Raw genomic sequence first — 14,351 nt, 5'->3', positions numbered from 1 at the left:
GTAGGAAAGTGTTTTTCCTTTTCTTTAGTCCTTTTTGGGTCAAATTTGAATTAAATATATAAGCAGATGTTTTTAATCTCTCACAAGGAAGAAAATCAAAATGTGGCCGTAACTACATATCATGCCAGCTTTATATAACAATGCTTACTGCTTTAAAGAGATATTAATAACCTAAGAGGTTTTATCTCCAGTAAGAAATCTCTTTTTTCTTTGCACAGACACTGGGTTGAGCATCGTGACTGGGACTGTGATGACACGGGGTGGGTTGAGGGGCCTCTAAGTGTGGCCATGAGGAGAGGACGCTGCTGATAAGTGTGCGGGTCAGTCCTGGGGTCTATCACTGCCACCTGCGACACACCCCTCCAACCAAGCATGTCCAAAAAAGGGGATTCTCAAGGCCAGTCAGACATCCCAGACGGGTACAACAAAAGCAACCAGGCATGCCTCACCTCCTGACAAGTCACATAGTGCAGATACCCTCACACAAGTAAATACTGGACTGTAGTACCTGCTATTTTAAATGTATCAATTTTAATGAAAATCCCAATCAGAAACAACAGGAAGAAATATTCATGGCCGTCATGGAATTAATTTTCATTTATAAGTATTTAAAATGGGGATGCACTGATTTTGTCGAGTTTTGCCAAGTATCTTTTGTTGATCCTGGAACAAGATTCCTGTCTAAAACCATAGTTCTAACCTATATTATATATGTATATAATCTATATGTATATACTATAGTTCTAACCTATATTATATATTACTTTTGTTTGATTTGTTCATTGCAAACAGATAAAAGTCTGAAATTTTGCCAATAAACCTGATTTGCAATGGGGGTTGAATATTTTTAATTACAACTATGTATGTATGTATGTATGTATGTATGTATGTATGCAAGTATGTATGTATGTATATATCAGGTATAAATCAGGTTTATTGGCAAAATTTCAGACTTTTAGCTGTTTGCACTGAACAAATCAAACAAAAGTAATTGAAATAGCTCAACACAACAAATATTTCAAGTGGTTTCCCAAAATTCAACAGAAAATGCAACTTTTAATGACTTCTGCAGTCTCAAAATTATTCAACCCCTAAATAGAATCCCTCACAACAGCACAAATCTGCAAAACAGGTCTCAAGCACACCTGATGCAACGAATCAAGGGCTTCATTAGTTGCACCAGGTGTGCTTGAGCTAGAACACATGCAATATCTGAACTGGCTAGGTTTGTTGATTGTCATGCTTGAATGCATGTTATAAATATGGCTAACTCAAAAGAATGGTCCAAAAAGTTAAAGGGACACTCCACCCATTTGCATTAAGCTTTGCATTGTTAGAAACCCAGTCATACTATTGAATGGTCGTGCAACACTCTCTCATTTTCCCCTGAGACGGGAGAAATCCGTTATTTACCTTTTACACTTCCTCCTACAATGACGCAAAAATCGTAATTTTGCGTCATTGTAGGAGGAAGTGTAAGAGGGGGGGATTTCTGTTGAGACTACAGACACTAGTTCCTTATCTTTCCCAGGGGGCGGGACCCGCTCACGCTACAGACCTATTACAGATCAGTGGGTGGGACTTTACTCTCTGAAACTGAAAGCAATATCCTCCATCTTGTTTGAAGCTAAGCTAACAGGCGCTGTGTAGACAGATGTAAAGTAATGACAATAGCGGAGGAGAGTGCTCAATATGATATAGAAGAAGAGGATTTCGGAAGTCTGATGCTTGAATCAGGTGTTTGTGGCAACCTTTACAAGCCGCATTATAGCGAAGAGCAGCCGAGGCAGAAGACCTGCCTGCCGTGGACGAGGAGCCCGGACTGGCTCGAGTTAGGGCGGACTGGTGGCGCCGGTGATCTCACTATGCAACTCATAGACTGTAAGATGCAACTACGAACACAGAGATAGAGTCCGTCTGCGGCAAAGAATTTCAACGATGACAATTTCTCCTGGACGAAATCTCTGAATCAGACGAGGACACGGACGTTTGTGTTGAGAACTATCCTAGTTTCGCACCGCATATGTTCTGACTGAACATCCAGGTACCATGCAATAATTCACCTTTTCGAAAGAAATACAAACGAGGAGTAATGCACTAATGAGTTCGCCAAATAACTAGACATTTTGTGTGAATGTGAAATGAATTTCAAGCTCTGGTGGTAGCTAGCCTTGTAGACGGAAGAGTGATTTCTCTTATAGGCAGATATGCGCTTTCTGGATTAGTGGGAGTGGCTTGCGGAGCTGTGCAATGTGGTGCATTGTGGGAGTTGTTGTCTTTCATACAAATGCGTCCTGAAGTTATTTTTTGTCTTTCCTCGGTCACGAAGGCACCAAATTCAAAATTTATTTTACATTTCGACTACATATATGACCCACTTTAAATAAAAAACAATGTTCAAATGGGTGGAATGCCCCTTTAAGAGAAGATATCATCGCCCTTCACAAACAAGGAAGAAGATACAAAAAGATAGCAAGGCACTAAATGTTCCTAGTGCAGTCACTCCTACTAGCCACTTTGGCTGGTTGAATTTTATATATAATATATAGGCCTATACACTCTTTATTTGTAGTCTTTTAAAAATGCATCTGAAAATAATAAACTTTTAAAAAAGCACAATAGTGCTGTCAAAAATATACATTTTTGATATAAAATATCAAACATATAAAACACTAATTTTCCACAGAACAGATACACAATACCAGCTGCGCTTTTCTCACTCTCTCATCTCTCAGACAGAGAGTGGACACACAAACTGTCCCTTTACTCACTCATTTACTCACGGATTAATATTGTCACTGTTACAGGGCTTGAATTTCGGTGTGTGATTGCACGTATTGTGCTAAATTTTATTTATTACTGCATATTTTGTACTCACATCCAAAGTGCGCACACAGAATAATGGGTCCGTGCGTCAGGTCTTAAAGTTACAGCAGCCCTAATATAGCCTACCTGCTGCCAAATTATGGAAATATTGGAATCATGAGATAATATTAAAAATATCTATATGGCAGTTTTTCCCCATGGTAATCCACCTCAAAATTGTGGCCAGTGAAAATGCTGAGTGGCTAGTAACTTTGGAAAACCACTAGCCACAGAGGCTGGTGAGCAAAGAAATTAATGTCAAGTCCTGGTGGTTACACTACCTGGACGGGGCAGAAAAAAGAAGCTATCAATGGCTGCAACCAAATCTCTGAAAAGCCATGATCAGAAAAACCCTTGAGTGACTGCAAAAGACTTGCAGCAAGACTTGGTGGCAACAGGCTCTGAGGTTTCCGCTTGCACAGTAAGGCACGTACTAAACGTATGCAGTTTCTATGCCAGAACTCCAACATGTAGCCTACACCACTACTGACCCAAAAACACAAGAAAAGTCAGCTCCAATTTGCTCAAAATCATATAAATAAGCCACAGAGGTTTTGGGATTCTGTTCTGAGAAGCGATGTAATAAAACTGGAAATTTTCAGCCCTATGGATCAGCGGTGTGTCTGGAGAAAGAAGAATTAAGCATATTCTGAAAAGAACACTGTCTACAGTTAAGCATTGTGCTGGTCTGGTGATGCTCTGGGGCTGCTTTGCATCCTCTGGCACTGGAAACCTACAGTATAAAAAATGTATAGTTTTGAAATTTGAAAAGAGTACATCTAACAGTGTTATTGAATTATTAGTGGTTTCAGAGATTACCATTGTTGTCATCTAATTCTCACATACTGTTAATGTAAATGTGAAAATGTGAAATAAGCATGCAAATTTTAAATATTCAAAATCGACAAAAAAGAAATCAAATAATCAGCCAATAACTAATGGTACCACTATATTGTGCATCCCTAATTTAATTCAAAATACCCCCAAAAAATAGGCATTACTACATGGGTTATTTAATGTATAAATATGAATTTCCAGAAAAATAATTGCTCATACTGTAATACAAGATTTTGGACATACCACCCACCCCTACAAAACACACATGTAATGACTAATCCACTCTATCAAACTCTCTAGTGAAAAACACTGAACTGAAGGAACAAGTTCGCCCTCTTGACCAAGTATATGTTGGCTAATATTAGTGTATAACCAAATGTCCCACAAAAAAGATCACCATTTTTGTATTTTCTTTAATGACAAATGAAGCAACATAAATAAATATCATGTGCTAGGTTTAGCGTGCAGAGGATGGGGGATGTGTGAGAGGGAAAGGAAAGGCTAGATCTAACTGGTAATAAGACTAAAGGAAAGTAAACACAAGTGGTAGAGGTAATGAGCTTCAGAGGCCGTATGGGAATTCGGTTAGGTGGGCCAACATACATCTCACCCCTACTTTCCCCAGTTTCCCTCTCTCTCTTTCTCCCTCCCCCACCTCTTCTGCCTCATGCCATTCCCCTCAACTTCTCCAGTCTCCTCCAATTCTCTAATGAGAAAAAGCTGGTAGGAAAATCCTGGACTGATTCCTATATAAACTTACAGACATCTCACGGAACAGCCCAGGGAGAAAGAGAGAGGTAGAGAGAGTGTTGAGAGGTTGAAGATTGGCAGTGGGCGGCCAAGCAAGAACAGTGACAAAATGTAATATAGAAGAAAAATATATACACACACTCAAAGGAGAATACAAAAGACAGAGAGCTTTCCAAGAGTCTGACATTTCGATAATAATGGGTGTTTGTCAAACAACCAATTCAGCTTGATTCATTCGTTCTCTTTTCTTTTTTTCTAGAGTGAATTCAGGTCAAATTTATGGACAATTATGATGAGTAAATATTCCAAATGAAGCAGTTGGATATATTGATTGAGGAGGAAACTGCCCACTAAGAAACGCTCCAGGGTTAACAAGGCTATACACATGCATATTCTTTTTGGACACACTATATGCAAAAATACGCTATTTCGCCATCTACGTATCAAGTTATATCCATTTTTATATCTGCAAACTCTCAGGAATAGACCAGAAGGTCTCACACATGATTTAATGAATCAAAAATGGCAATAGCTTATATAAATGCACATAAAAAAAAAGAAATTTAGCACAGCAACGCACACAAGTGCACTGATTGCTCGGAGACGCACAACTCAAACAAACCATCATTCTACTTTACCACATACAGTAAAATAGAGAAAATCAGTCTGTTTTTTATTTTCAAAGGATCTGACTTTTCATACAAGGACATTTATGAGATCAAATATCTAACTTTATATTCATATGGAAAGCTAATTTTCAAGTATATTTTCCAAACAAAAAAACGTCACCTTTTGTATGAGGCTATTCTATACGTTCTATATTGAGGCTATTAGATATAGCAAAGCATATTGCACCAGCTGCTCTCAGCTGATAGTTAGATATGTAATAGAGGACTAATTTAAAGGATAGACTAGTCTGGATGTAATTATAACTTCCCTTTTTGTTCAAATAGAGGGCTTATATATGTCTGGCTTTGACAGGACCCTGTAATGAGCCACTGTACATTAATTCACAGATATGGGATTCAGCCTGAAATGTGTTATGGGGGAAGGCCTTGAAAAAAGAAAAGATGGAATTATGAAATATTGAGCACGAAGTAATGACCATTTTCTGCATGGCAAAATTGGCTTTATCCCTCCAGCTTAAGCTGCTTTTTATGTTTATGCTCAGTTTCTGGTTGTCAAATGAAGGAATCGAGGGCTAAATTGTGATTAATTGACAATAGTTAGTGCAATGATTGCCTCCAGAGTCAAAATCTGTCTTCATAAATCAACAGTATGAGCATTTGGCAACAAAAACACCAATTATAGCAGGAGTAACAATGCATAAGAAACAGAGTGCTGCCAAGGCAAGCACATTGGCAATATTATAAAAGTACATAACAGACAGTAGCAGGACGTGCCAGTAACAAACAGTTTTGAAAAAAAAAAATGAGAGTAGCTCTCAGGATGGGATCATTTTCTAATGAACAGCATTTTTGCATGCTCTCGTTCACAACCTGAAACATATATATATATATAGCTGATGTAAATCAGATACTTGGCACACAAGCGATGTAAATTTGTGACAATATGCAGGAGTTGTTTGGTAACTAATGAGAAGTCTGTTATTTGCTATAGCAGGTGAAAAGGATGCACACAAGGCATGTTTTTCACCCGTGTTTCCAGGTCTGGGAGCTCTGGCTGTGCTCAGCGGTAGAGAATAGAGTCGCCGTGACACCGTGGAGAGGAATATTACCATAGAGCTGATGACATTATTTGATTTCAAGATCAACAAAATCTCATGTTTCAAAGCTTTGGTTATATTTCAAAAATAAATTTTAATATCTCATATATGCTGGTCTGTAAAGCTTTTCCTCCATTTTCTGCCTGCTCTGTCTGGATGTGCTGGGTGCCCAGAGTAACATTTTCTGCTGATTAAATAAGAGCTCAATTCATGTTCTATTCTTTGCCTAACAAATCAGATATGCCAACAACTGTTGCTTGTTCGAAGGAAGGAAGGAAGGAAGGAAGGAAGGAAGGAAGGAAGGAAGGAAGGAAGGAAGGAAGGAAGGAAGGAAGGAAGGAAGGAAGGAAGGAAGGAAGGAAGGAAGGAAGGAAGGAAGGAAGGAAGGAAGGAAGGAAGGAAGGAAGGAAGGAAGGAAGGAAGGAAGCTTGTTTCCGCCACTGAATAAAAAAATAAAAAAGGTAATCTCAACTTTATCTCACAATTCGGACTTTTTTTACTCACAATTCTGAGAAAAGTCAGAATTGCAAGATATAGACTCGCAATTGCGAGAGAAAGAAAGTCAGAATTGCGAGATGTAAACTAGCAATTGTGAGATAAAAAGTCGCAATTATCTTTTTTTTTATTCCGTGGCGGAAACAATCTTCCATAATTATTTTACTTGTGCAATTAATTTAAAAAAAAAAAAAATACATATATTATTTGTATAATCGATTTCAACCAATGCATCGATAAAATGACTACTGATATAATTGACGCCACTCATGTTAACCCAAACTTACTTAATTGTCAACAACTTTATGAAATGTATTATTTAGATTTAGTTTGTAGCCTACCTCTAGATTTAGTTTGTTGTCCTAATGTCCTAATTGGGATACTAGATTTGCTCATTTTAGTGAGCACAAAAGATTGAAAGACTTTCTTGACTGTTGTCGCTGCTTTGTACAAGCCAATGATGAGCTGGATCAGACAAATTATGTTCTCGCATGTGTGACATTTTTCTTTTTTAATTATTATTTAATTTTCCAATGTTTTTAATGTATTTTTGTGGAGGTCCCAATTGGGTTCAATTAAATGTCTAGTTATATTTGGTTACATCTGTGAGTTGAAAAACTTTGTGTAAAACAGGCACATCGTAATATTGATAATCACAGGCCCTTGAGTCAAATCAAATTGTATCGCGGCATGTTTTGAGGTATTGGTAAATATTGTATCAATGACAATTAGAATCAATAATTTGTTTTAGAATTAACAATGCTAAATGAACATGTTAGATTGACAGACCTAATAATTGCTATATGATATCCCATTAATAGTTATACATCAGAACAGATTAGAATCTGTCTAGTGCCAGTGATCTGACCGACAGTTACAAAACTGAAATCTCCTCCATGTCCAGAGAAGATGTCCGCTGTCTGCTCAAACTGAAGGCTGTTAGATGAGCTCTAATGGTGCAGCACAGGAGTTTACTGGGTTTGAGTTCTCTGTTATCTATTAAATTCACAAGAAGACACAAGTGAGAGATGCGAGGCGCTCAAAGCTAAATATGAACCCGCCCATGGTAAATGTGTTTTACTGTGGTCTTTACTGAAAAAACCACGGATTTTGACACATCCCAAAGTACAAACATTATCACACGCTTATCTACTGAACTCAGTTTTTAAGGTCTGGAGATGGTCTGGAGACAGAAATAGCTATTGTGGGGTGGGTTTGCAGTGTCATCAAGATAGCGGAGCTTGTTCGAGATGGTTAGTAGTGTTTTGGCCAAGTGCAAAAAACGCACTGCATTTAAGTCCATAATAAGGATGTACAGTGTTTTTTGGAAGATATGTTATTTCCGACGCCTTGAGGGCACATTGTCTCGTAAGTGAGGGAGGTCCTTCTCTTACGCTTTGACAACATGAATAATCTCCCTTTTTCTTCTGGAATTATTTGCATCAATTAATGCATTATTTACATTCTTTAGTGCCCTGATATGTTACATACAGGGTACATCTGAATGTTAGAGACTGTTAAATACATGTATTTGATGACAGTATAGCTCAGCTAGAACTGTTACTAAAATCCAAATAGCAGCTGTAACTGAAAAAGCGGAAATACACTTTGCGCTTTGGCAGCTTATCAGTATTTTCAAATAAACAAACTTTAGACTTGGTTTTCCTTCCTAAAGCTGCATCAGTAATCCGAGAATCTCGCTGCACAGATAGTATTGCTATGGCACATCTTTCTGTCTATTTTAAACATTGAAATTGGCCATTACAAAATTGTTGTCTAATTTCTTCTCTTTAATTAATAGGAAATTATATACTCCTTACACTAAAGACCACAAAGTGCACATGACAAAATTGTATATCATGGTGGAAGAGTTTCCAATTTTCTGCAAATTGTGACTGCTTTTTTCAAAGAAAGTAGAAGGTAAGGTAGAAGGTAGACAAAAATATATCTAAACACACTTAAGTTCAGGTACAATGTGAATGCAAAGAGTATGGCTTTATTTCTATTCAAAACTGAAAGAGGCCTGGGTTTGTGTGGAGTGTGAACATCCTTGAAGAACAACTATTTATTTTGGCTGTAGAATTTGGAGACCAAAAAAATAAAAAATAAAACTTATTTTGTCTTCTTTCTTTTTTTTTTTTTTGGCACACCATGCTGAACTTCATTGAGCTGCTGTATAGTGTAATGTTGCAATACGATAAAAAATTACTTCTGTTGCTTATATTCAAATGTGGAAAAAACTATGGAAAAAAATGTATTCACATTGTTCCAAGGAGATTCAGATCTCTTTTTCCTCAATTTAGCCTAATTGTGAAACATCTCAGTCTACTTTTTACAACAGTTTTTATAGTGATTTAAGGTACAATTTCTGTTTGTTTGCATTTAATTTGTATAATTACTTGCAGTCAAAGATATTTTTTGAAAACAATACAGTAATCCAGAACCTTGATTGCTTTGTGTTTCAATGCACATTATACACAGACTCAGACTTTGAAGCATGCAGCACATGCGGACTATATAACATTTATATAATTAAATCACTTACAAATTCTATAATTAGATATTTATAGAATTAAATCAATAACTGAACTTACACTATTTAGATTTCATTGCAATCAATAGTAGAACCCAACTTTCAAAAGTGAAGTCACTCAAACTCTCTCCCTCTCACACACGCAAACACAGGCATTATTAAATACACACAAACTCTCCCAGAATGCCGACGCTACAGTTAACATGCTGGTGGTTCCAGAGAAAACCCCATGACGGAGGACAAGTCAAAGGTTCAATAAGCTAGAGTAACACTCAAGGGAAAAAAAAGATCTAATGAATGACAGGATACAAACACAGAATGATGAATCACAAAGACTGCGGAATCATTCTCTAATGGCAAACAGACGCACAAGGACGCACAAGAAGAAAACTCCTTCATTACTTGCAAATCAATAATACAAAGAGATTTTTTTGATGAACTGATTGAGCGATCAACTGATGCACAAGCCAAATTGCAAATGAGATTGTCAGATGTCGCAACAAGGACAATCAATCATTTTTGAATCAAAATTCTAGTTTTACATCCCAAGTGGGAAAAAAAAGTATGAAAATGAGTTTGTCCAAAGACTCTCGAATAGGACAAACACTTTTACATGCTTCCAGTGGGAAGAACAGAAGATCGATCTGAGATACTTTACAAACTATTAAAAAACAGTGACCTTTTTCTAATGGCCACAGAGATGCATTAAAGGTCATCTATGAACACTATACAGATAAATAAATCTTCCCGCTAATAATGAGTCCCAGAGATTCAGGCCCCACTCCACGCCACAACAATGATCTAAGAACAGAAATTACCATACGAGGAATCATTACATGAGATGGCACCGTGAGAGATGAACTGTCTCGACACATAAATCTGCAAGAGGAGATGAGGAGGACACTCCCGTTTGTGCAAATGTCACTGCACGCTTTGATTTGTTCACATTTGGCTGTATTATAATTACTGAACAAAAAAATGTACATTTAATTAATTGAAAAAAATTAAACTCACTGTTTCAAAGCCAAATAAAATCAAAATACACAGCCAGCCTGTTCATTGAGCTCGACTGGACGGTGAACAGATTGTGTAAGCAGGAGTGCAGCAGGATGATTCAAGGAGAGGGAATTCCACATCTATTTCTTGACCACAGTTAATAGGATCCCTTTTGGCTCAGTCTTTTCCTAAGCGCATGAGTGCACAGGATCAACGGGAACTCGGTGGAGACAGTGGCATTTAAGAATATGGAAATGCGATGGCAAGAGCTTGCTTTATCATCTCTGAGGAATACCAGACCATCAGGCCCGGAGAACCACGAGGCCCACTCACACCCAGTGGCACTGTGTTTCATAAGCCTGGCTTACTTTTCAGGGATGTGGGCTTGTCTAATGGGGGAAGAGCGTGAGGAGTTTGAGAAACAAGAATGGGGGAAAGATGAGTGTGTTTGATTGGGCAGCCTTTCAGAGCCCACAAGGCTCATCATATTTCCTACTGAAGAAAAACAAAGCATTTGAACCCAGACATCACAATCACATCCAGCCAGCTCGTTCGATCCAAAAGAGCATTCTTTCCTTCGGCGAGGCTGCTGCGAGTCCGTCGAAAACCAAACAGATCACCTACACCCAGAATCAGTCATACTGCAAGTGCACACCTCTGACTCACACATGCTAACCACATCCCTTCCTCACACGCTCGCAATCAGGTCCGTTTTCTCCTCTTTCTGCTAAACGACTGGCAGCTAAACAGGGAAGCCTCTTAAGACACCAAATGAAATAATCTCGCTGCTGAGGGAATGAGAGCTTTAACAACACCCTAAAAATTACTGTCATTTGGACTAGATAGATGTAACTAATCTAAACCACTTGTTAGGCGCTCTTACTGAAAGGCTAGCAAGGATTGATTGGATTCACTTGAATAATTAACTAATCACAAAGTTAAGAAATCAGGAATATGTTGCTATTGACTTCTTCTCAAATTACTCCTAGAGGGAGTCATTTGAAATATCCATCTGATCTTCTAGAAAGTAAAAAGCAATAGACTTATTGCCCAATATACAATTTGGGCTGAATTCTAGGCACTGCCAATACAATTTCATGGTAATTCATAGCCATATTTTACGGTTTGCCAAATTGGTGCCTAATTCGTATGAGTTCGTGCAATCTGCTTACGTCCCATTGATGGTTAGGTTTAGGGGTGGGCTCAGAGGTGCACCTTCATGCTTATATTTTTGAACAATCACACTGTACATATTCATACGAAATCGGCACCTTGTAAAATGCGTTTTCCCATGAAGATTTGGCACTGCCATCTGATAAACCGATAACATTCATTGACATGTATTTATACTATGATTTTTGCCTAATAAAGATAGTACATTCAGATGATATGCAGCCAAAGGCACTTTGTGTGCATGATTCTTAGCTCTAGGAATTCATGAAACCAAGCAAATAACTTAACTCATCAGTGCTAATAAATGAGGTGATGTCAAATTGCCTCAGAGCCATGCCTTGTTGGCCAGTTAATGGAATAAAATTACTTTTCGAGCTTGTAAGTCATACATACGCAAACAACTGCGTTAAGACAGTTATGAGACTGTTGCAGTAACATTAATGCTTGCCAAGTCTCATAAACTCTGATATTCTGCAGGATTGTGTTGTCTTCCACACCACAAGCGGAATTAAAGCTCTGTAATTTGTAGATTTCACACTATCAGCACGATGGGGACTTCAAAACATAATATATATTTTCTCTTTGTTTGGGGGGATGTTTTTTTTTCGTCTATTTAACTCATTTCCGAAGAGGACAACATGATAAAGCCAGAATTATTTATTAATATTGTGTCGAACACGTTGTTTTCAAACCTAAGACAGCGCCCGGCGGCGTTCACCGTAGCGCGTCCTACCTGAACAGGTGAATGCCATCCAGGTGAGGCAAAATGCATTTGGGTTTGAAAGGATATGGATTGCAAACCATTTTCAGACACCAACTCCTTGGACGTGTGGTCTGCTTCAGATAGAAAAACACAACCGGTGCCAATAACGGATAGGGCAAGGCTTCCTCGCCGCTAGCGGACGCCTCCTCCACCGCTTCTCCTCCGGCTGCGCTCTCCCGCCTTTCACCTCCATCAGCCTCAAGCTCACTGCGCTCTCCGCCACCGGACAGGTCGTTAAGTCGTATAAAAGTCCTTGGAAGAGAGGAGCTACCCTCTGCTTCCCTCAGCTGATGGTCCTCGGAGATATTTTCTCCATCTTCAGCCATCATTCACCCCCTTGAGGAGAAACAATGCATGCATTACTAGCTGTACAATCGAAAAGGAATTCTGCAATTATGAAATGCTGGAAAAATATATGACAAAATGCAATGAAATGGTAAAACAGCATGCACGTCCGTTTATTTTAACCTACATGATTGTAAATAAAATTATATTTGATTAAAATGCATTAAGAATAACTGTATTTTGTATTTATTATTTATTAAGGTCGGTGCATTTGAACAATAGAAAAATATTATAGGCAAGACTTTTGAGACTATTGGAATTTTACAGGCTGGTATTCAGTAATGATTAATGGAACTGTAAGGGGAAAACAATAAGCCATGGTAACAATATGATATGGTACTTTGGTGTCCTCTCATTAAACAAATAAAATCTTCTAAAAAAAAACATAATTTGCATTTTAAATAAACACTAATTAGGACTTTAAAACTTGGCAGTACCTTTTTGATGATTACACACCACATAATGAACAAGCAATGAGCGTGATTAAGCTTCAACAATAATTCAGTATAATATTGTAAATGTTGATTTCTTACCTGTGATTGCTTCTGAAAATATGCCCAAATCGAGCTTACTCATCGCATGATCATTTCTGTTGCAAAAGCAGTCCAAATGATGGTATTGAACAGGATCAGTAGGAGCTCGCAGGCTGAGTTTCCAGGTGGTAGTTACAGCGCAAGCAGGTTTATAGGCATCTCAGTGACTTGGTCATCATGCCTTAAAATTTCAACATTGTATTTCGATGACCAACACCAGATAAAAACAAGACAAGTCCTGCAAAACTGCTTCCCGATTCCCAATTGTGCGCTCCGATCGCTTTCTCCGTGTGCGCGCACTTAAAAAGTAATGCAACAAAGGTTAGAATTCAATGTTTTTTTCTATTAGATAACCGCAAGATCTAATGCTCAAAAGTATTCACAACAGTGACATTTATAGATCCTTAGACAATTAGTAAAATCCTTCAGAAATCTTTTCTAAAGGTGCAGGCAGTGATTTTCTGTCTGCATATGAAAAGGAAAACCTTAAGCTTGTGCTGAAAGGATGCGCAAGAGAGCTCTCTATGCTGAAGACTTGTCCATTATTGCGAAAACACACAATTCTCCTATGATTCTACCAGTCGGCAAAACGGTCTATAGCACGAATCCGCTCATGCGAACCAATTCACAGCTGGATTCGGATTCAACTTCCAATTCCCGCCCCTTGAAGGCGCGTCCACCAATCGGAGGCGACAATAACTCAGCTTCTCTTTTGATTGCATTAAAGAAATGTCAATCAACACTGTACTAGCATGTCTGGTGAAACAGCTGGAACCTTATTGTTTACACTGAACCAATAAAACTAGGAAAAGTTTGGGATTGGACCAAACCTGCTATATGATTCGCCTATGTTTATGATGCAAGGAAATTTTTTGTCAAGGAAGAAAAAGGAAACGATATATTTGTGATGAGAACAACCAGCGCATCAAATTGACGCCAAGGACCCCTTCCTAAAATGCAGCTGTACAGTACATGTGCAAGACTCATTTATACAGTGTGAGGGGAAAAATATTTTAACGATCTCATAAAAATAGCATTGTTTCCCATAGGTTTTATATTGTAAGTATAATGAAGTCAAAGCAAATTATTGAAACACTGTCGGGAAATGTTTACTTTATTTAATGTCGAATTATTATTCACGTTAGTGGACTACTGTTAGATAAATAAACCACAACACAAATATTTTTATTTGAATATAATCTTATGATTTCTGCCCAGTCTTTCGCAAGCAAATTTATATAATAAAATTTAAATTCAAAAATATTTTATTAACCATATTTAATTAATATTGTGAGTTTACATGTTAACTTTGACAGCCCTATAAAGTGGCTTTTG

General features: G+C 37.9%; 1 protein-coding gene across 3 annotated transcripts in view; it reads right to left on the bottom strand.

The window, feature by feature from the left end:
• cacna1g (calcium channel, voltage-dependent, T type, alpha 1G subunit) overlaps window positions 1-13,505 on the bottom strand; it is a 211,292-nt gene extending 197,787 nt beyond the window's left edge. For all 3 annotated transcript variants that reach the window (XM_079851286.1, XM_079851287.1, XM_079851288.1), the window contains exons 1-2: window positions 13,017-13,505; window positions 12,167-12,474 (exon numbers count right to left, since the gene is read on the bottom strand). In XM_079851286.1, the coding sequence (XP_079707412.1) occupies window positions 12,167-12,467 (301 nt within the window). In that variant the 5' untranslated portion in view covers window positions 12,468-12,474; window positions 13,017-13,505. The remainder of the gene's footprint in view (window positions 1-12,166; window positions 12,475-13,016) is intronic.
• Between the last annotated feature and the right edge of the window lie 846 nt (window positions 13,506-14,351).

This window comes from Squalius cephalus (assembly GCF_949319135.1).
Source record: "Squalius cephalus genome assembly, chromosome: 19".
Lineage (NCBI taxonomy): Eukaryota > Metazoa > Chordata > Actinopteri > Cypriniformes > Leuciscidae > Squalius > Squalius cephalus.
Note: the sequence above shows the minus strand (reverse complement) of the source record. Positions and strands in the feature narration are given on the sequence as shown.